Consider the following 21826-nt stretch of genomic DNA (forward strand, 5'->3'; position numbering starts at 1 on the left):
ACAACAACGGGGAGATGCTGATTCCGGGATTTTTGTCTGCTCTCTCGGGAGTCCGGGAGAACTCCCAAAAATTCGGAAGTCTCCCGGACTTCCCTGGAGAGTAGGCAACTATGAGTTATATCCCAAAACGGTAGGAATCACCCCATCACCCTTTCTGCAGTAGAAAGCAGGGTTGTGCTGAAACCTATGACATGGGACAAAAATGGCAGCCACAGCGTGTGGGAATGTATCCTTTTGTGAATATATTTATTAGTTGAGCTACTCAAGCACATTTTATACTGTTTTTATTTATTTATTTATTTTTGAGTGGGGGTTATTTTTGTTTTCTTTCTTGTGTATATAATTTTTCTGAAAACTAATTACAATAAGTAAACTACCTCTACATGGGGGGTAAATGTATTATGTGGCGGATTCTGCAATGTCGCCAGTATTTCGCTACATTGCAGAGGAAATTTAAAAGGGCGATGGCTTTCAAGGCAAAACTTGCCTTTAAAACCATTGCCGTTTTAAATTTCCCCCGCAAAGTCGCCGAAAATCGGTGACTTGCAGAATCCATTGTTTAATACATTTACCCTATGACTCTTTTCCAGATGATTATATGCACTATTCCAATGCCTAATAATATTTATACCAATTAATTGTAATTGATTCAAGATTTGGTTCAATTATAGAGTCAAGAATCAAAATGATATATTTTTTTCACTTTGTACATATTATTTATATTTTTTTGTAACTGAATGACTAATAAATCAGATGAAATTCTGATTGGTCCACCCTATCATTCAGTATTAACTGTAGTAGTCTACCTTGAGCTCAGCAGCCTATTAGGAACTTTTTAAAGGAAAAATATGCAGGTGGCACCGTGACCCAGTCCATAGTATCTCAATATGCCCCCCCCCCCTCCCCCGGCAGACATGGAGAGGTGACCTCATCTTGCAGCATGGAAACACCATAGTTTTATATAAAACCATATGTTACTAACAATAAACACATTTTCCATAGAATTTCTCTTTAATTAAAAAGGATGTGGAGAGGTGCACGTTAGGGAATGGGACGTGACTGGGAAGGACTCCCCTGGATGTGATAAGATGGGCATGAAGGAGGGGAGGGCTATTGGTACACATCCGGAATAAAAGTTATAATTAAACTGATTGCATCAAACTAACCTTTGTAAACAGTAATATGAAAAAATCCACACTGAAATTGGAAGGAAAATAATTATGTGCCTGCAGTGATTGTTTGATTTTTGCTTTATTGCGTACTCTTAAATGATGTCTACAGTAATTAATTTTTTATCTCTTGCTTTGTCCTGATAGTCAAGAAATCATGTCACCCACGTTTTCCTAAACATTTATAGCAAAATATGTGATATTTTTCATTTAAATTGATTATCCCAGTTGTGTTATGTTACTCCTGTGGAAATCTTACGTTTAAGATGCCAGGTCTATATTTTTATTTATTTTTTATTTTTTTTGTAAATTGGATCAAATAGTAACTGGTAAGCGAGCAGCTATTAGACCCAGTTTACCTTGATCAGTTCGTTGAGGTTGGCGAAAGACCTGGAAAGACCTGGGGGTAAATGTATCAAGCTGAGAGTTTTCCGGCGGGTTTGAAAAGTGGAGATGTTGCCTATAGCAACCAATCAGATTCTAGCTGTCATTTTGTAGAATGTACTAAATAAATGATAGCTACAATCTGATTGGTTTTTCAAACTCGCAGAAAAACTCTCAGCTTGATACATTTACCCCCTGGTCATTAAGGAGAGTAAAGCATAAAAAAGGAGTAACTTTGCACCTGGGCAAAACCATGTTGCATTGGAGCGCGGGGAGGGGGGTAAATTTAAAATGTGGGGACAGACTCATAGTTGGGATAGGACATGTACTAGATCAACTTTAAATTTCAGTGTAAAAATAAAGCTATCAAATATTTGTGTGCTACATGAAAAAGCAGCCGGTATTTAACTTATGTGCAAAATAGTAAACTAATTTGCACTGTAAAATGGTTTGTTCCGGAGAACATTTACTCCTTTTTTTTTTTTGCCTAACTTTCCTTAATGAATCAGGCCCCTGATCCTGGTTTCTTTGTTTTTTCCTAACACCGCCTAGACAACCTGTTGACGTCTCAATGGGACATCACAGGATCCTTTTTAATAAACTCATTTGCACCCCTTGTATTGCAAAATGGTTTTATCCAGAAAACTTGAGTAAGAAAATTTACTCCGTTTTTTGCTTAACTTTCCTTAATGAATCAGGCCCTATGACTTTAATAAAGCAATGGGAAGGACATGTTAGGATCAGCCTCACTTGCCTTTATTAAAGTAATAGAAACTATTTTGCTAAACAGTATAAACTAAATATAAGGGTATATCTCTTTCATCCGCACCAGCAAGGCATTAAAATTATCAATGTGTTTTTCTCCCAGCACTTTGATATTTAGCCTTTCCTGTCACAAGGGCAGGCCCGGCGCTCCCATTAGGCAAGGTTAGGCACTTGCCTAGGGCGTCGGGCTCTGGAGGGCGCCTGGAGGCGCCACAGAATGAACATTACTTTAAAACTGTGCGGCGACCGCTGACCATACCTGTCACGGCCGCCGCACAGCATTCAGATGCACGGGGAGGGGGGAAGAGGCTATTTTGTCACCACCGCCGCCTCTCTGCTCCGTCTCCTCCCCTCCACTCACTGACTGTCGGGCCGTGACATCATCATCACAGCCCGACAGTGTCAGTGAGTGGAGGGGAGGAGATGGAGCAGAGAGGCGGCGGTGGTGATTCAAGGTAAGGAAAGACGGGGTGAGGGGGGAGGGAGGAGGGCGCCGATTTTTGCAGGGGGGGGGGCGCCAATTTTTGCAGGGAAGGGGGGCGCCGATTTTTACAAAATGCCTAGGGCGCCATGCACCCTAGCACCGGCACTGCACAAGGGGATATATATATGTATGCTAAAAAAAAATCTACCAGGCTAAAACAAACACATTTAAAGCTAGCATACTATGTCTCATTGACAGGCTCCCTTGTGATTAAGTATGTGTGTAATATAATATATGGAGAAATGTCTTATTTTTGATAATTGAGAGCAGCTGTTAATGGTCTTCTTAATTAGGACTTCGCTACACCAGCAATTCATCATCTACGGTGAGATGGTACAGTAGCATATGGAGCCTTATGGAGTTAGCGGGACTTGCAAATGGCTGTCTTTTTAATGTGACTTGACTGTGTGTTTGATCAAACTTCATTTTGTGACATATTACACATTATAAGGCTCATGTATGAACTACAGATCCGTCCAGTGTATTTTGTACAAGTGTTCCTCATAGTCACCCGACGCATTTTCAAGACCCGCCCATTTCTCGATTTTCAAGCACCTACATTTACAGGAGGGCAGATACTCGCAAAAAAATGCACATGGGAGAAACATTAAAACATTAAATATGTTACATCAAAGTCCAAACCACTTCCATTTAGGACCAATCCCTTCATTAATTTAAACTTTGACGTTTCCGTTGCTCTGTTTAGCTTTATTTATGTCTTAATTTGTCACAAGAGTGAGAGGACATTGGGACTGTCTTTATTTTGTGTCATTTTTGTTTTAAATGTTTATTTTTTTATGTTTGTCGTAGTGCATCGCGAATTACACTTTTCCACAGAAGTGCATCTGTCAGATGCAAAATGTGTCCCGTTAAACGTATATGATGGGGCCTGAGGATTGGTCAATACCACCTCTGCTTAGGTGCAAAATCAGGTCAGGTAATTAAATATGTTGTGCGCCCACCCATAGAACTGGGAACATCTCCCTAGGTGCACCCTTCCCTGTCCCACCATGTTATTTTGATAGCTCATTTCTTTCCTGCAAAACAATAGCTCGTTTTCCATGTCAGTGCAACACATACCATGATCAACCAAACAAGTGCAACTTTATTTATAAAGCGCTGTGTTTTTGTGGCACCTTAAAAGCAAACAATAATAACAACTATTTGAACTTTATATATATTCTCTTATCTATGTTTTATACTCAATCTCCATTGACACTCAAAAGAACAGATATTGCACATTATTGGTGGTTCTATACAAAAGCAGGGTAGCACCGATGCAGCAGGGACGTTAGCTGTTGTCTTGCACTGTGACAACAGAACAGTATTGTGGGTGTGATGTGATGTTCTCGCATATTATTTTGATCAACGCTGAGTTGAATCCCTGGGCAGTGCTGGGTGTAATATACTGGTCACTGCTCATTGCTCTCCACATTCAGAATCCTGAAAACGGGACGAAATAAGACCACCCGCTCCAAACCGCGCACAATTATGCCCAAACTCCGCCCACAAATGGCCATATTTGATAAAAGCACCACCCGCTTTACCACTTTAAGCCCCGTCTTTTTTGCGTGCCGTGAATCGGGATGTCCCACCAAAATAGGGACAGGTGGGAGGTGTGCTAGTGGATGTGCTGAGTATAAGTGACTTGTTAATGATATGGTAATATATATTTTAGGACACATATTTTTTGTTCAGCCAGCTATAGTGATCCTCCCAACACCTCGAGCCTGGTGACTAATGACCAGATAGAGCATTGCCCATGTAGTCAACATATTAGGCTACAGCAGGGTTTCCCAAACCCAGTCCTCAGGTCTCCCCAACAGTGCAGGTTTTCAGGATCACATGAGACATAATTAAGACCACCTGTGGATCTGTTACAATGTGTCAGTCAGTAATTAATACACCTGTGCTCCAGCAAGGAGATATGGAAAACCTGCACTGTTAGGGAGCCCTGAGGACTGGGTTTGGGAAACCCTGGGCTACAGCCTTATTTTAAAACCGTCTACACAGTAAGGTACTAAGTGCAGCTCTAGTATATTAACAGCAAGGAAATAATATCTTCTATAATAAAGGAATAAAATCTTGTAAGCAGGCGCACTGTGGCACAGTGGTTAGCACTGCAGATTCACAGAGCTGGGCTGTACCCTGACCATGGCATTATCTGTGTGAAGCTTGTATATTCTCAGTGTTTGTGTGGGTTTCCTCCGGGTGATTAATGTTAGTGTGTGTACATGTGTGTGTGTCTGAGAGAATTCAGACTGGGGCAGGGACTAATGTGAACGATTAAATATTCTCTATAAAGTGCTGAGTAATATGTAAGCACTATATGAATAAAGGCTAATAAATACAAATAATATAAATATATTTTGAGGACAAATAGGGCTTCCTTTTTCTAGATATATGACATATTAATGATTTTTCCTAGCGTTGCTTTCACACAATGGGGTTGATGTAGACAAAACTTACGACAAAAGTGTAGGCATAAATTATGTCTGTCCAAATTAAGCAATGTACATAGTATGCAGCGGCCTGTATAGTACACAAAGTGCGTTCATTGCAGTAAGATCCGCTTATAGCGTATAATACACTTAAAACGTATATTGCAGCACGCCCAGTAAAAATGGAAAATAAATATATTAAAAGAAGAAATAAGAGGTGAAAAGTATAGGACCTCCCAGATGGGACCTGTAGTTATTGAAAAAATTTAGAAACAGACCATATATAGGATACCTTCATTCTAAATTAAAACTCCCCTCCAGCACATCCTCCTGGTAAAAAAAATAAACCCTTATGTAACTTGCTCACAAGACAGTGGCGTACTTAGCGCATAGTTGCCTACTCTCCCGGAATGTCCAGGAGACTCCCAAATTTCTGGGAGTCCAGAGAGCGAGGCAACCTCCCAGTTCCTAATTTCCACAATAGTAAAGTGGCGGGGGCGGGACTTAGGATGCAAATCGCGCTTCATTGTGACCCCGCCCCCTGCTGTAATTGGCCGGAAACCGTGATTAATGTCTTGGAGGCGGGGCCAAATGACGTTCCCTCGTCGGGCCCCGTCCCCAACACACCACCCTCCCTCTGATCTCCCGGAGGAGTCCCTGCCAATGTAGGCAAGTATGACTTAGCGGCAGTGCAGTATTATTTATAACCAGGGAATTCTGCACACCCTGACCTCAGAGCCTTTAGGCTGGACAGTCCTATTTGTGGTCAATGGAGGTTACATCATTTCATGTCCATGCCCTTATCCCGACATGGTCATGCCCCCTTCAGCAATCAGCCGAGACTCAAGTTGTGAGGTATGCAATGTTACAGGTCCGTAAGGGTGAAAGTAAGACAAAATAAAACAGGGATAAGTGGGCAACAATGGAAGGCTGGTGCCTTTTTAGTGTGTTTAGAGCCACATTACTTTTGTGTGACATTCAAACAACGTTTGTGTGTGCCTCCTATATAAAATGCATCACTACCATTCAAAGTCAAGAGATTATTTTATTTTTGAATTAAACTTTCCAGGGGACTAGTAAAGGTCTGGGGAAATATGCTTCAGGTCACTTCTGTATTTCCCCATTCTTAGGTTGCACATAACTTGTAGTTTTATAATACTAGCTGACAATGCAGCTCCTGGGTTAGTGAACACAACATTCTGACTTTATGTCAGGAATCAAATCAAATGGCAGTTTGTTGAACTCCACCTTTTTTTTTTTTCAATTAGTATCCTCAATCTGATCATTTATAAAATATTTGTATTCATTTTTGCTGCCATCTGGTGGAAATAAAGCACATAGTAAAGCTGCCTCCAACACAGTTATTCTACATTTGAAAAGTTTGAAAAGATGCAAAGCTATCACATCCCCTCTATTCACTGCAGCTGACATATTCATTCAGTCTTCTCTACCACCTCAATGCTAACGGCACCCAAATCTACCTCTTTTCCTCTAGTATCTCATGTGCCCAATTGTCACCCTGCTATTTCTGCACGGATGTCCCCACCTTAACATCTCCCACCCCCCAAATTCACCAACTCCCCCTGGCTGGCAGCCAACAGACCACTGCAACCCTTGATCATTTTTAAAATTATATATATTTATATATTAGCAACTGTTAAGTGTTAGTGCTGCCAACAAGCTGAAATGTTAGGCAGCACGGTGGCTTAGTGGTTAGCACTTCTGCCTCACAGTGCTGGGGTCATGAGTTCAATTCCCGTCTATGACCTTATCTGTGGGGAGTTTGTATGTTCTTCCCGTGTTTGTGTGGGTTTCCTCCGGGTGCTCTGGTGTCCTCCCACACTCCAAAAACATACTGGCAGGTTAATCGGCTGCTATCAAAAATTGACCCTAGTCTCTCTCTCTCTCTCTCTCTATATATATATATATATATATATATATATGTGTGTGTGTATATTAGGGAATCTAGACTGTAAGCTCCAATGGGGCAGGGGCTGATGTGAATGAGTTCTCTGTACAGCGCTGTGGAATCAGTGGCGCTATATAAATAAATGGTGGTGATGATGATGATGTTATTCTGTTTTCATTAAGACACAGAAAGATTAAAAACAATGATTTGAAGTTAATCTTATTATTTGGGGTTATAAACAGTTATCTTTAATGAGAGTAAATGTGAAATGGAAATGTCTTTGGTTTGTGCATGTGCCCCTCTCAATTTCTGGAACAAGCATTGATCTGGCAGACATTCTATTAATTGGTTGACTATTTTCATCCTTGATAGGTCAAATCTAGCTTTATCTGATTTTATTCTGAGAGGATTAGACCATGTCAGAAACAACCAAATTGGCCAACCACATGATTTTTTTTTATCTAAATTTAGCAAGCAGGGTGCTCTCTATCCTTTGTCTGCCGTCTGTTGGTTCTGTCTGTATACATTGTACATTCTATATAGTATGCTGTATTGCACTATTTACTATGTTCGCTATGTGTATTGTTTTATTTATTTTATGCTAATTTTCACCTAGGTATTATCAGGTTTATGTAGTACAGTGATGACTAACCTGTGACACTCCAGGTGTTGTGAAACTACAAGCCCCAGCATGCTTTGCCAGTAGATAACTAGCTGATAGCTGGCAAAGCATTCTGGGGCTTGTAGTTTCACAACACCTGGAGTGTCACAGGTTAGCCATCACTGATGTAGTATTATTGTATTTGTCTATTATTACTGTAAGTATGTATCTTGTATTGATGTACCCTTATTGTACGGCGGTGCAGAATCTGAGACGCCTTATAAATAAACGTTGACGATGATGATGATCTAAATTTCTCCTCCTTTTACAAAATAATCTTTTGGAATTTAATGTATTTTAACATCAGAAAGTACAGAATTTTCTTTTTTCTTTTAGCTATCTCCTGGGTCCGATGAGGAAGAGGGCCATGACAGCTCAGGGCGGGAAACCCTTGGCCGTATCCAGTTCAGTGTTGGCTACAACTTCCAGGAGTCCACTCTCACTGTTAAGATCATGAAGGCCCAGGAATTACCAGCCAAGGACTTTAGTGGAACCAGTGATCCGTTTGTGAAGATTTATCTGCTGCCTGACAAAAAGCACAAGCTAGAGACCAAGGTGAAGAGGAAAAACCTCAACCCACATTGGAACGAGACCTTCCTCTTCGAAGGTGAGATACAGATGGTGGAGAGGGGCATAGATTTGGGGCTACTTTGCTCCAGCCGTACTTACCAAATTATGGGCCACCAAAGGTTAGGTGTAGTACAGGTTGTAAAATAATCAACTAATACCGTTGCTCTGAAAGTGACAAATCCCAATTGATTCAATATTAATACGGCGTATTTCTCCAAACCATTATAGTGCTATCAAATTGTATTAAAGTGATACAAAAGTCACCTAAAATGAGATGCCACAATCAGTGTGCATAAACAAGTTAGGTCAATATGCCACGTATACCAATCATAAATGCAATAATCCATCAATAAACTGTAAAATAAAACAATTTACTAAAGAAAAACATTAACAGATTAATGTATATTTATTAATAAATCATGCTGTCCCAGTTCTATTTCCTGTAATTGCTAGACAAGTCAATGGTATATAAGTTCAAAAATTAATAAGATTACATAGATTCAAAGATTAAACATTCTGGGGCTGATTCATTAAGAAGAGCAAGGCAAGAAAACGAGTAACTTTTCACCTTGGCAAAACCATGTTGCATTGGAGGGGGAGGTAAATTTAAAATGTGAGGACAGATTTATAGTTGGGGTACAGCATGTCCTAGATCAACTTTTAATGTCAGTGTAACAATAATGCTATTATTTGTGTCCTATATGAAAAAACAGGCAGTATTTAACTTATGTGCAAAATAATATACTCATGTACACCCCTTGCATTGCAACATGGTTTTGCCAGGGTTCAGAGTTATTAATTCTCTTGCTTTACTTTCCTTAATGAATCAGACTCTCTATGTGCTTTGATCAATACAATAATTGTTAAAAATGTTCTTTAAGGAGTGATTTCAGTGAGAAAATCAGCACCTGTAAAAACTCATAAGATCTTCTCACAGTCATCACTATTTAAATCAGTGGTAGGCAACAGACGTCCCAGGCTCACTTGCAATCCTCCAAGCCCTCCCCCTCGGACCCTAGAACCGTCCCTACTTTATGCATAGTCAGTCCCTTTTTCAGCTTTATACCCCATCGGTCCCAGCTCTTATTCTCTGTTTTATGCTCCACCAAGCTTAAGCCCCAGCCCCAGCTCTTATTGAATTATTGGGGGGGACAAGTGAAGCTTTTCTGGTCATAAAACAGAGAATATGAACTTGATCATATTACACATGTCACATGACCTCCACCACCGCACAATGCATGGTGGCCATACAGCGCCAGTGGCACATTTAAGACCAGAGCAGTAGGGACGAGCGGTCTGCCTCATATAGTCTACCTCCTTCCTCCTTGGGAAAGAGCTACATGATTCTTGCTTTATGAAACAAAACAAGGTAAGGAATGTTAAGGTGGACCATGCTTTACAACAGTGTGCTGCAAAGTTGCTTGTGTCTACTTTTGGTTCCACTTGCACATGTGAACAGACAACGCAAGGTTCTGAACAGATACCTCACAATCAATGTTAATGAAAAGCAGAATATGCTGAAAGTGTTAAGTGTTTCAGATATAGTCAATTATATTAATAAATATTTATAATAACCCAAAACACTTATACTGCCAAGAAATTAGTGTCAAGTGTCTCAGGAAAAATTGAGTGAATAGTTATGTAAAAAATAATGAAATAATTACCCCTAATGCTTTGGTCACATAGAAGTGCCTCCGATATCAGAACTTTCTTGTTTCTTTTCATGATAATATAGTTAGCTAGCCGGGAGAGCACCCCATTAAAAGTATAGTTTGGGATCTAATACTAGCAGTAGGTGATTACAGAAAATATATTTCTGGTGCTAATAAGCTCTTAACACTGTACCTGATAGTGACATAAAAATAAAAATGTTATAGCATCATCGCGTCATAATTAATGCTCACCGAGGTTATAACTGGTGTTATAATGCCTACAACCTATGCTGTTGCTTAAATTATATTCTGAGTGATCTCCAAGTTGATTCAGTAAAGGTCATGGACCTGCTCATTAGTTTATAAGTTCATTATACCCAGTGTATTCCACATTGTCAGCATTGTGCAACAGAGGGCCCATGTGAATACCCTTTGCACACACTTTAGGGCCACACTATTATGCTCTTCTCTAGGCTAAGTATTTTGGGGACACAGGCACACTCACAACACATTACTGAGTCTCTCTTGTTTTGCAGGATTCCCCTATGAGAAAGTGGTGCAGAGAGTCTTGTATCTCCAGGTTTTGGACTATGACCGATTCAGCCGCAATGACCCGATCGGAGAGGTATCCATTCCTCTTAACAAGATAGACTTGACGCAGATGCAGACGTTCTGGAAGGAGCTGAAACCGTGCAGCGATGGCAGCGTATGAAGCATTTATACCATTCTTTACCTATACCTCTGTCTGATCGTTCTTTATTGCAGGTTAACAATGCAAGTTTTTGTCAGTACAGCTGGTTTCGTTAAAGGAATACTGAACCGGAATCCCAGGGTACTCCATATAAAACTAATAGCTAGTCACAAATATAAGTGGCTAAAGACACCTAAAACTATTATGATTGCTGTTGATAACCTCATTACTCATCATCATCATCAGTTATATATATAGCGCCACTAATTCCGCAGCGCTGTACAGAGAACTCATTCACATCAGTCCCTGCCCCATTGGAGCTTACAGTTTAAATTCCCTAACATAGACTCATCATACTCCTCTAACTATTTTTGCCCAATCAATGTACTATATTGTCTGGCGGTAAGAGACAGATGGCTGTATTGATAATTCTGTTTAAACTATTATAATCGCATACCATTTAAAGGCTAACTCCACCCAGAACTAAACGTTTAGTTTTAGGTGGAATTGGGTGGCCTACAATAAAATACAAAGTACATAAGGTTATTTGTCAGGTCCATTGATGCATCTAATGATCCAAGCAAGTGATTCCATCCTGACCAGAACTTTAGACGCGGAATCACCGGATCCGCTGAGCACCAGTATTTTATCTGACTCCATCCAAACTTCAGTAGTAGTATTCATAATAGACCACGGCAGTGAGTATGGAGTGGATAAACTGAAGTTTAAGTACAGTAACAAAGGCTGGAAATGGTGATGACATAAATTAAACTTGTATTGGAAAAAGACAGCTTTCGGAGAGTTGTATAGGTGAGGCAGATCATAGAGATTAAAAGTAATATAGGATCACTCACAGTTACTTCATTGTCAGGTGAGGGATTTGTAGCAGAGAAAGAGAATAATCTGAGTATTATTCAGCTTGAGGTCAGCTGGGAAAAGATGTAATCTGTTGTGTAGAATTGGAGAATAGGTGACTGCAGAGGAAAAATTACCCCCACAGGGCTGTAATTCCCAAGTGTCCCTTCCTGGCTATTACTTCAACCTACATGTAGCAGGAACAGAAAAGTCAACATGATAGATTTAAAGCAGTCGTACATTGACATAGACGTCAAGAGCCATTGTAAAGGTACTCTAACTAGTCATACTGATAGCCGGATCATGTATAAGTTTTCACCATGTCATCATCTAACTACAGAATAACCAATAGGCTCTTTTTTTTAACACATTTCATTTATTTACAATATTTACTTGCTACAAGATGAAAATGAAATAACATATAAACCATAAGTAGACTACATGATCCTATAGCAGTGCTTTACCTACACTGCCTGTTAGACAGTCCATCATGGAACACGCCAATACATCTGGAAGGATCCTGTGTCATTAGTGTACACAGAGACTGATGCAGGGTGAGTTCTATGTCAGTTTGCTTAGCGTATCTTATGTAAAATTGCTTCTTGGATGCCCATACAAATTTGCATGATTCCTCCACTTATACCTGCTTTCACCTAGATAGGCAGGACGGGGTGCGATGGAGGTTATCTAACTTAGGCATCTTTGCACACAGATGCAGAGGAAGACTCACATGTGCTTGGGAAAGCCGTATTATTTGCGGGTGGTCAGGGGCAGGTGCAAATAGCAGATGATGATGATGACTGTCCCCAGCACTAGTGAACCACTTGTGATTCTCTGTTTGCTAATGCTAAGCTTACGCTAATTTCTTCCTCTCTCGGGCATAAATTATTCTTTTCTGTGTTTAAGCAAAGCTTTATTTTTTCTGCACATGAGACGTGGAATTTTTTTGTGCTGTATTAAAGAGGTATTAGCAGTTTTATTAATGCCTAACAGCGAATGCTTTTGTTGCAAATAAGGTAAATGGTTAAAAACATTGGCGCAGGTGTATGTGTTGTATGCCTGGAGTAAACCAGACGCATATGCCACTCTTGCCAACTGGCACGCAGCATAAGATAGTTGACGCTTTGCATATGGTTGCGGCTTCATGAATGAATGTAAATTGTGCCTGCGATTTGGGGAACAACTGCAGCCAGCTCCGCATTAGCCCCACAGAGAGCGGGCAGCTGCAAGAGTATTGTCTGGTTTGCGTCCAAACACACCTAATATGTACGAATGAGTACACTTCTGTCTACTAGAGCATTTTAGTGTATCTAATCTCTAACAAGTGTATGAGTGCTTTCACCTACTAGCTGGACACGTTGGATGTATGTACTGGTGGTGTGGTTGATGCTGGAATCTTCCTGCAGTTTGGCAGGAGCCTCACATCACTACACTGTGCTGTTAACCTTTAGATACTCGGATCGGGAACTTGTGGAACTAACCTGTCTCATCTCAGGCTTCCCTACACATTGACACACAAGAGTTGGCTAAGAGCAGCATTTTGCTGCTGTTAACATTCTAATGTGCCGATTGGCTACTTTCCCTTTCTGACATGTGTACTCAGTTATGAAGACTGGTTGCAGGGGGTGATCTGACCATTGACAAAGGAACCTTAAAGATATTGAAAGGGAGAAAAAGTGTGCTGTGGTTTCAGGAAGGGGAGAGGTGGACAATGCAGAACCCAAACAAGTACCTACTGTTATTCGCTGCCAAGCAAGTCCCTGTACTGTGAGTAGACAAGGGAGCATGGTGGCTTAGTGGTTAGCACTTCTGCCTTACAGCACTGGGGTCATGAGTTCGATTCCCAACCATGGCCTTATCTGTGAGGAGTTTCTATGTTCTCCCCGTGTTTGCATGGGTTTCCTCCGAGTGCTCCTGTTTCCTCCCACACTCCAAAAACATACTGGTAGGTTAATTAGCTGCTAAAAAAAATGATCCTATTCTGTGTGTGTGTGTGTGTGTGTGTGTGTGTGTTAGAGAATTTAGACTGTAAGCCCCAATGGGGCAGGGACTGATGTGAGTGAGTTCTCTGTACAGCGCTGCGGAATTAGTGGCGCTATATAAATAAATAAATGATGATGATGATGATGATTTATTACATGGTAAAAAGCACTTTCTGCGGTTTCTGCCTATTTATTGAGGGCTACTGCAGGCAGAGTCTGTCACCGAGTATTGCCGGCAGTGACAATCACTGGGGCTCTGTGACGAAGGCTTTTCATTTTTTTACATAAAAAGTTTTTTTTCTATTGTTTATTTATGCATTTATTAACAAAAGTCGCAGTGGAAGCCCCTGGCCATGTGTGACATTGCCATGCCAGCTCATGAACGCGCAGAGGCTCCCTGCACTGAATTGGCGAGCAGTAAGACTACTCATAATGCTGACAGTCATTATCGCCACAGGACTGAGCAGCGCTAGGTTTCCACTGTGTTTGCGGGAACCAGTAAATATAGGCACGCTTCACTGATGTTCTGCAATGAGCATATAAGAACAGACAGACAGGTGAACTTTCATACATGATTCGTGCTTTAGGCCAAATACAATTACAGATTCATACTATTGCCACACTGGGGGAAGCCATGTAGGCCGCCAGGAAAAGAAGTGTGCGCCATATTCTCCATATTGGCAGATATATCATTAAAAACAAATGAGAATATTGCCTCCGTCCATTATTTTTGCAGCTCCCTCCTCCCTCTCCTTTGTCTAACTCACACACACATCCTCATTCCCTAGCTCTGCATTGTCCTGAAGGCAGGCACGCTGTATCACAACATATAATTATAGCCACTCGGAAAGTCAGCAGACTGATAGCACCAAGAAAGCAAATGATACTTTGTATCCTTGTGGCTCCGCTAATGATATAATTGTACGTTCTCACTGCATATTTATGTCACCTGTGAAATATGTGGCGAGCTTGCAACAAAGCCAGGATGCTGGAGAGCTAAACAGGCGCTTTGTTACCGCGCTCTAGCCAGCAGTAGACGATCATTCCCGTTACATGATGCAGACCCAAGCTGACACAATCGCAGCAGTACAATTAGCAGGACTTCACACTTAATATTCACAAACAACACTGGCACAGGGAGCATCTAATAAGATTGTGCAAGGCAATGAGAAACAGTTATTACTAACCCCAAACCTTTACCATACGCACTGACAAACATGTATGTATGTATGAATTATTTATAACGACACACAGTGGCCTACATACAAGTAGGTTAAAAGGAAAGCTGTACAAATATCCAGATATAAAACGTAACGTTACAATCTAAACGCACCTGGAAGACGACATTGGGGCGAAAATTTCAGCAAAAGACAGTGGGGCATATTTAACAAATCACGGTAGTGCACTATTGTGCACTTACCGTGGAATTAAAGTCGCGATGTGAAGAGCAGAGCTGGACAGCGCATGTGTGGAGGGATCACATGATCCCTCCCTGTCACTCAGCGCGCTCTCTCTGCAACGTTAGTTGCAGAGACAGAGTGGGGACTTTGTGCGCATGTGCACTGCACATGCGCAATTGAAGGAAGAAGAGGAGATCCCGAGACAGCGCGTCCGAAGAGGGGGGTAAGTGTGATTTTTTCTATCACAGAAACAGCAGTTTTTCGGAAATGCTGTTTCTGTGTTCCCTTTTTAATAAATGTGAGAAATAGCTCAATCCTTATCCTTGCGATAAGGATTGATAACTATTTCTCACTTTTGCCGAATAATGATAAATGTGCCCTAGTGTGTTTGCCGACAATAAGGTTATTCTTTTGTTTTTCCCTATGAAACCGTCGGCTATAACACTGCTATCGTATTCGGGGTCTTTACATGGGAAAGTCTGTTCAACAAGTACCGCGGTAATCCTTATTCTGCTGTCGTCTGATGGCGATAATAGATGAAAACCATTCAAAAAATATATGCTTTAATATTTGAATAAAGCATTTTTTAATGTGAAAATATTTTTAAACAGTTTCTTACCTGTTTTTAAAAAAATTTTGACAAGTTCAACAAATCTGAAAATAAAGTAGGAAAGAGCTAAGGGCAGCAGGTGAATGCTAGAATATCCTGTAACCAATCAGAGCATTAGAATGATAACAGCAACATAGAATATTCCAGCTAAGTCAACTCCTGCGTGTCCATTTGTAGGCTGCTGTGGACGGCATGTAGTCTGTCCTAGCATGTAAATATTCGTGATAAGAGGCTCTTGTCAAACTGTTGCAGGAAGATCGTTGTGTCCAATGCATCTCTGTGTGAAACAACATGAATAAATCCAAGTCTATATTTTTTAATGGAATGTTGGGAATGATCTCATAATCATCATCATCATTTATTTATGTGGTACCACAAATTCCATAGAGCCTGACAAATCGTACAGATATGACATACATGAAAACAGTATACATAATAACAGGGACAAGGGTCCATTTGAGCAGAATAATAAATGCATGGATGCAATTCACAGAACATATCATCATCATCATTTATTTATATAGCGCCAACATATTCCGTAGCGCTTTACAATTGAGGAAAACACAGTAAACTAATAAACAAACTGGGTAAAACAGACAAAGAGGTGAGAAGGCCCTGCTCGCAAGCTTACAATCTATGGAACAATGGGAGTTTGACACATGAAGCTAAGGCTAAGTCTAGATTTTGCATTTCGGCCCAGCCAGACTGCAAAGGTAAAAGTGCCTCATAGGCTAAATGATCCTGTCACACAACAATGTTGGTCAGGAGGTAGTTGTCTTGTGTGAAATTGTGTAACGGGTGGTAATAGGGTAAGGTAGTGAGGTTAAGAGGGTGGTTGAGGAATATTATAAGCTTGTCTGAAGAGGTGGGTTTTCAGAGAACACTTGAAAGTTTGTAGACCAGAGGAGAGTCTTATTGTGCGAGGGAGAGAATTCTATAGAGTGGGTGCAGCCCAGAAAAAGTCCTGTAACTGGGAATGGGAGGATGTAACGAGGGTGGATGAGAGACGCAGATCTTGTGCAGAACGGAGTTGCCGAGTTGGGAGATATTTTGAGACAAGAGAGGAGATGTATGTTGGTGCAGCTTTGTTGATGGCCTTTGAGGTTAGTAAAAGTATTTTAAATTGGATTCGGTAGAAAACAGGCAGCCAGTGTAGAGACATACAGAGTGATTCAACAGAGGAATAACAATTTGCAAGGAACATCAGTCTTGCCGCAGCGTGCAAAATAGATTGTAGGGGTTTGAGTCTGTTTTGCGGAAGACCAATAAGGAGGGAATTCACATGACATCCAGGAAAAAATCAGGACAGTGAAGAGTGGGCTGCATGAGTCAGAGCTTACATTGTAAATAGGGGGTAGATGTTAGGAACCCCTCCAGCCGGCACGACACAACCCGGAATCTACTCTGCCAGTCAGGTGTTCACTGGAGCCCCTGATGGTGGGGACAGACTGGGCTGCAGACTGACAGAGGGTCGTGAAGTGTGTACCGGCTGGGGAGAACCCAAGCAAGCGGAGTGGAATCCAAGCAGAGGTCAGGGGCCGGCAGCAGACAACAGTACCAGTATACAAGCTGAGGTCAAAGGGTCACGAGCAGACAGGGAGGTCGGTATTCAAGCCAGAGGTCAAGGTCACGGGATACACAAGCAAAGTCCAAATCCAAGCCAAGGGTCATACACGGGTAAACAACAGCAAGTCCAATAGACAGGAACAAGGCAGAGAGCAGGTACAGCAGACTGGATACAGAGACTATAACCGGCAATGAGGCAGCAGACCTCATTGCCTTAAATACAACCCACAACCAATCAGAACCTGCCCCTAGACATGGCCACACTTGCAGGCTAATTGCCAGCACCTAGCAAGACCAATCAGGGCTTAGCCCTGAAATCCACACTTGCAGGCTAATGCCTGCTAATTCAGCCACAGGCTGAATCTGCCTGATTGTCCCTAGGGCGCATGCGCGCCTGGCTGCCAGGACGCGGCGCTGAGGAGGCGTCCGACCGTTGCCTTGGCAACGGTCGGGAGTTGGAGGGAAGTGACGTCCCGGTCGTCATGGTGACGGCCGGGACGTTGGGACCGACAGGAAGCGAGCCGCGGCGGCTGTGAGTACCGCCGCGGCTCGTGACAGTAGAGAGACAATAGGAGCAAATTAAGCTTATAAGGCCAAACAGGTGGCAGAGGAGGTGAAGGCTAAGTGGTCAAAGTAGCAGGAATATTGGTTGAAATGGTGATAGGGTAGGGACACTGGGGTCCGAATATGGGAGGAAAGGTACGACAGGAAGGACTGGATAAAGGGACTGTGTGGGGAGACACGGGAAGTAATCAGGGTAATGCAGGTAGATGTACATGGTAATACAGATGAATAACAGAGCGAACATACTGCGAATGGAGCTGTGTAGAACATTGTGGCAGAAGTCTGGCTGGTCTGATAGTTCAGACAAAGTACAAGTTGGAGAGGTGGTCCAAGCCCATCCAAATTCTGTTCAAACTGCAGGAGCTTGAACTGATCTCAATAAGACACAGCCTGGATTACGTTACTGTTGTCAATCCAGTCAGTACAGATGGAACATGAAATACTTACATAATTAATGCGGTTGAAAAAAAACACAAGTCCATCAAATTCAACCTTATATAAATTATAGATGTGTTGATTCACAGGAAAGCACAACTAAAGCCCTCAGAGACGCACTTGCCAATGCAATCTCTCAGAGAAGAAAAACATTCCTTCCTGGCAATCAGATTAATTTTCTGGATAACTCACCCCAGCTGTTTCATTTGTTCATTATAGCAGTTGACATGTTTCCTTGTAAGAACAGTAGCCAATCAGTCCAGTGTATCTGTCATTGCTCAGAGAAGCTTTTCCACCTTTGAATGTGCCCCCCTCCCCTCCCCAGTATATGTGATTGTAAATTTAGACTATTTCAATATCTAGGGGTGTATGTACTAAACTGAGAGTTTGAAAAAGTGGAGATGTTGCCTATAGCAACCAATCAGATTCCAGCTATCATTTATTTAGTACATTCTATAGAATGAGAGCTAGAATCTGATTGGTTGCTATAGGCAACATCTCTACTTTTTCAAACCCGCATTTTAGTAAATATATCCCTGAGTGTACACCACGTGGCAGAGAGGGAGAGAAAGTCTCAGTTTTTTCTCATGGGTGCCTACATCCTCCCTTTTTGTGAAGTCAGATCTTTTCAAGAAGAGCATTGGATCCCTTGCCCATGCTAGCATATAATATAAGTGATTATGGAGTGAGAATGGGACATACATGGATGTAAAATTACGGAAACAATGGAAATAATGTATTTATGCATGCCATGGTCACAATGTTATAGATTGTGGTACACACTGTTAGTCTCAGGTTACTGGATTTACAGTTACTGGTTACAGGGGCTAGATTTACTAAACTGCGGGTTTGAAAAAGTGGAGATGTTGCCTATAACAACCAATCAGATTCTAGTTGTCATTTATTTAGTACATTCAAAAAAATGACAGCTAGAATCTGATTGGTTGCTATAGGCAACATCTCCACTTTTTCAAACACGCAGTTTAGTAAATATACCCCATGATGTTTTCTCTCAGTGACACTACAGTAATGTTTTCCTTTTTAAAGTAAAGGAAACAAATGTGTGACACGTTGTCTGTTAGTTGCATTCATCCAGAACAAAATAAACATTAAATGAAAAAAATAAAGCTTTCTGAATAATGTTGTATTTATATTACAGGGAAGCCGTGGTGAATTGCTGCTGTCTCTTTGCTATAACCCCTCAGCGAACTCTATCATTGTCAACATCATCAAGGCACGGAATCTAAAAGCCATGGATATCGGAGGCACCTCAGGTCTGCGTTAGTCTAGAACAAAAACCCTTTCCACATTGAGGGGGGTTGGGGGTTTACAAACGCATGCAATTCGGGTATACACACGTCTGGATTCAGCTAGAAGCAGACCTGAAGATGCATCTTTTGTTGCATATGGGTCTAGGTGCGCTCTGTTCAGACAGAAAGGACACTGCGTGATACGTCCAATACATATGTGGAATGTACAGTCCCAAAAGGACGCACAGAAAAAAAAGTATTCAGTTAATGTCACCTGTTAATATAGACATTAATGACAAAACATTAAAAAAAAGTCCCCCCCTATAAAATACATTTATTAGGATGTTATTAATGTCTACTGTACATAAAATACATTTCTACAGTTGCTCCTGATTACATATACCTGTTATAGCATGCATTTCCAGTCATCACCACTAGGAATTTGCACTTAGACCAGACCTGTAGCTGGTGCAAGTGATACGATAGAAAAATACATAGCTTAGAGATGCCCAAAGCTTGAATGGGATATTGCTGAGTGCGCTCAAGCTTGGCACGTCCTTACTGTACACTGACTATGAACATACGCCCATTCCCCTTCCCGTGCCGCCCATGAAATCGTAGACTAAAGTAAGAGTCCTTTGTGCTCAAAGATGAATTGGACTTTGCTGCGTTCACTGGCGTATAGTCTGGTTGCGTTCGTATGCAGAGTGATTTAACACAAAATACAGCAGATTTTGGCATTTACGTTTCTTAATGAATCAGGTCCACTATTTCTAATACCTGTATTCTGTATTTTGTGTTTTAGGGGGAAACTGTACATATTAATTTGTGAATGTCACAAGATGCATTTTCAGATTTCATAACCTTGGGCCTGATTCATTAAGGATCTTAACTTGAGAAACTTCTTATTTCAGTCTCCTGGACAAAACCATGTTACAATGCAAGGGGTGCAAATTAGTATTTTGTTTTGCACATAAGTTAAATACTGACTGTTTCTTCATGTAGCACACAAATATCAACTTTAAATTTCAGTGTTCAATAAGCTATCAAGTGCTACATGAAAAAACAGTCAGTATTTAACTTATGTACAAAGCAGAATACTAATTTGCACCCCTTGCATTGTAACATGGTTTTGTCCAGAAGACTGAAATAACAAGTTTCTCAAGTTAAGATCCTTAATGAATCAGGCTCCTTGTGTTTTGAGGTTTAATAGCCTTTTAAAACATTGTTTTTTGTACCTGTCATCTACACAGTGGATTGAGAGACTGCAGTCATCTCATGAGATTTATTGCAGTATAATGAATAGGCCTTCATGTTTTACACATACCTCCCAACAGTTCCCATTTTGAACATTTATTAGTCCAGATTTTGGACTTTTATTCTGGCTAACAGGACTGGTGGGAGGTATACTGTGTGCTGGAGCCACGTGCATCTGCCATCTGTCACGTACAGCAATGCTGGGATGTGGTGAGGACAGAGGCGCTAGGGATGACCTAGTGCTTCAGAACTACTCGGTTCATCCCAGGATGACATGACCATGCCTAGAGTAGATCGTGACCTTGCCAGGCCTTTCCAGTTCCCAAACTTCTAAACTGTAAAGTATTGCTCAGTATAAACTTCCAATGATTAGAAGGTCTGTCTTTAATACAAATGTAATAAGCCTTTTAAAATGTACTGCAAGTCATAACAACCAGTTATATAATAGTTTTGTCTAGCCCACGTTGGACTAATGAAAACTAAATTCTGATTGGTTACTGTGGAGTAAAGTAAAAGTGTGTTCCCTGCATATTATTACATACTCCTGAGGGAGATTATAGGGTGACTCTGTGATCATTTGACAACGATATGCTGTGTTGTTTCTGAGCTCCTCAGTCTGGGCCTGGCAGCTATACTAAATATGACTTAAGTAGGAGACACTGCCTGAGAGCACAGGACAGATGCCCCCTAGGCTTCCCATGCAGATGAGGTCCAGCACAGAGACCAGCATCTCTATGTAGCTATGTGTCTTGGTGGTACTGCCCTGTACCAGCAGCCATGCAGCAGAGTCCCCACAGGGCCTCTCCATTTGTACATATGTGTTGTTGTATAAAAAGGAAGAATGGGGAAAGGAGAAAAGATCAAGCCCCCAGCTACGACCAACTCACTATTAATATTATTAAAAGTGAGGGGGCACTTCATTCAACATATAATAATTACAGGGAAAAAGAGACACAAGAATTGAAATTGGAACACTCCAGGTCTCAGAGGTTTGCCACAAAATATAAAAGCAAAACTTTTTTTGGATAATAATAAAATATAATAGTTTGAACCAGAAGGGATAGGTAAATATATAAAACTAAAGAGTGAACAAAAGTAATAAAAAAAGTGATTAAAATATAAGTGGACCCAGTGGTAGGGCTGATAATAATTCTTATTTGCCCCAAATAAAGAACCTCACA

The 21826-nt window shown here is 41.1% G+C and overlaps 1 protein-coding gene across 5 annotated transcripts in view; it reads left to right on the forward strand.

Moving 5' to 3' along the window:
* SYT7 (synaptotagmin 7) overlaps positions 1-21826 on the forward strand; it is a 259466-nt gene that overhangs the window by 227568 nt on the left and 10072 nt on the right. For all 5 annotated transcript variants that reach the window (XM_075187974.1, XM_075187975.1, XM_075187977.1 and 2 more), the window contains 3 exons: positions 8150-8420; positions 10572-10741; positions 19298-19412. In XM_075187974.1, the coding sequence (XP_075044075.1) occupies positions 8150-8420; positions 10572-10741; positions 19298-19412 (556 nt within the window). The remainder of the gene's footprint in view (positions 1-8149; positions 8421-10571; positions 10742-19297; positions 19413-21826) is intronic.

Source organism: Mixophyes fleayi, chromosome 10 (genome assembly GCF_038048845.1).
Source record: "Mixophyes fleayi isolate aMixFle1 chromosome 10, aMixFle1.hap1, whole genome shotgun sequence".
NCBI classification, from domain to species: Eukaryota; Metazoa; Chordata; class Amphibia; order Anura; family Limnodynastidae; genus Mixophyes; species Mixophyes fleayi.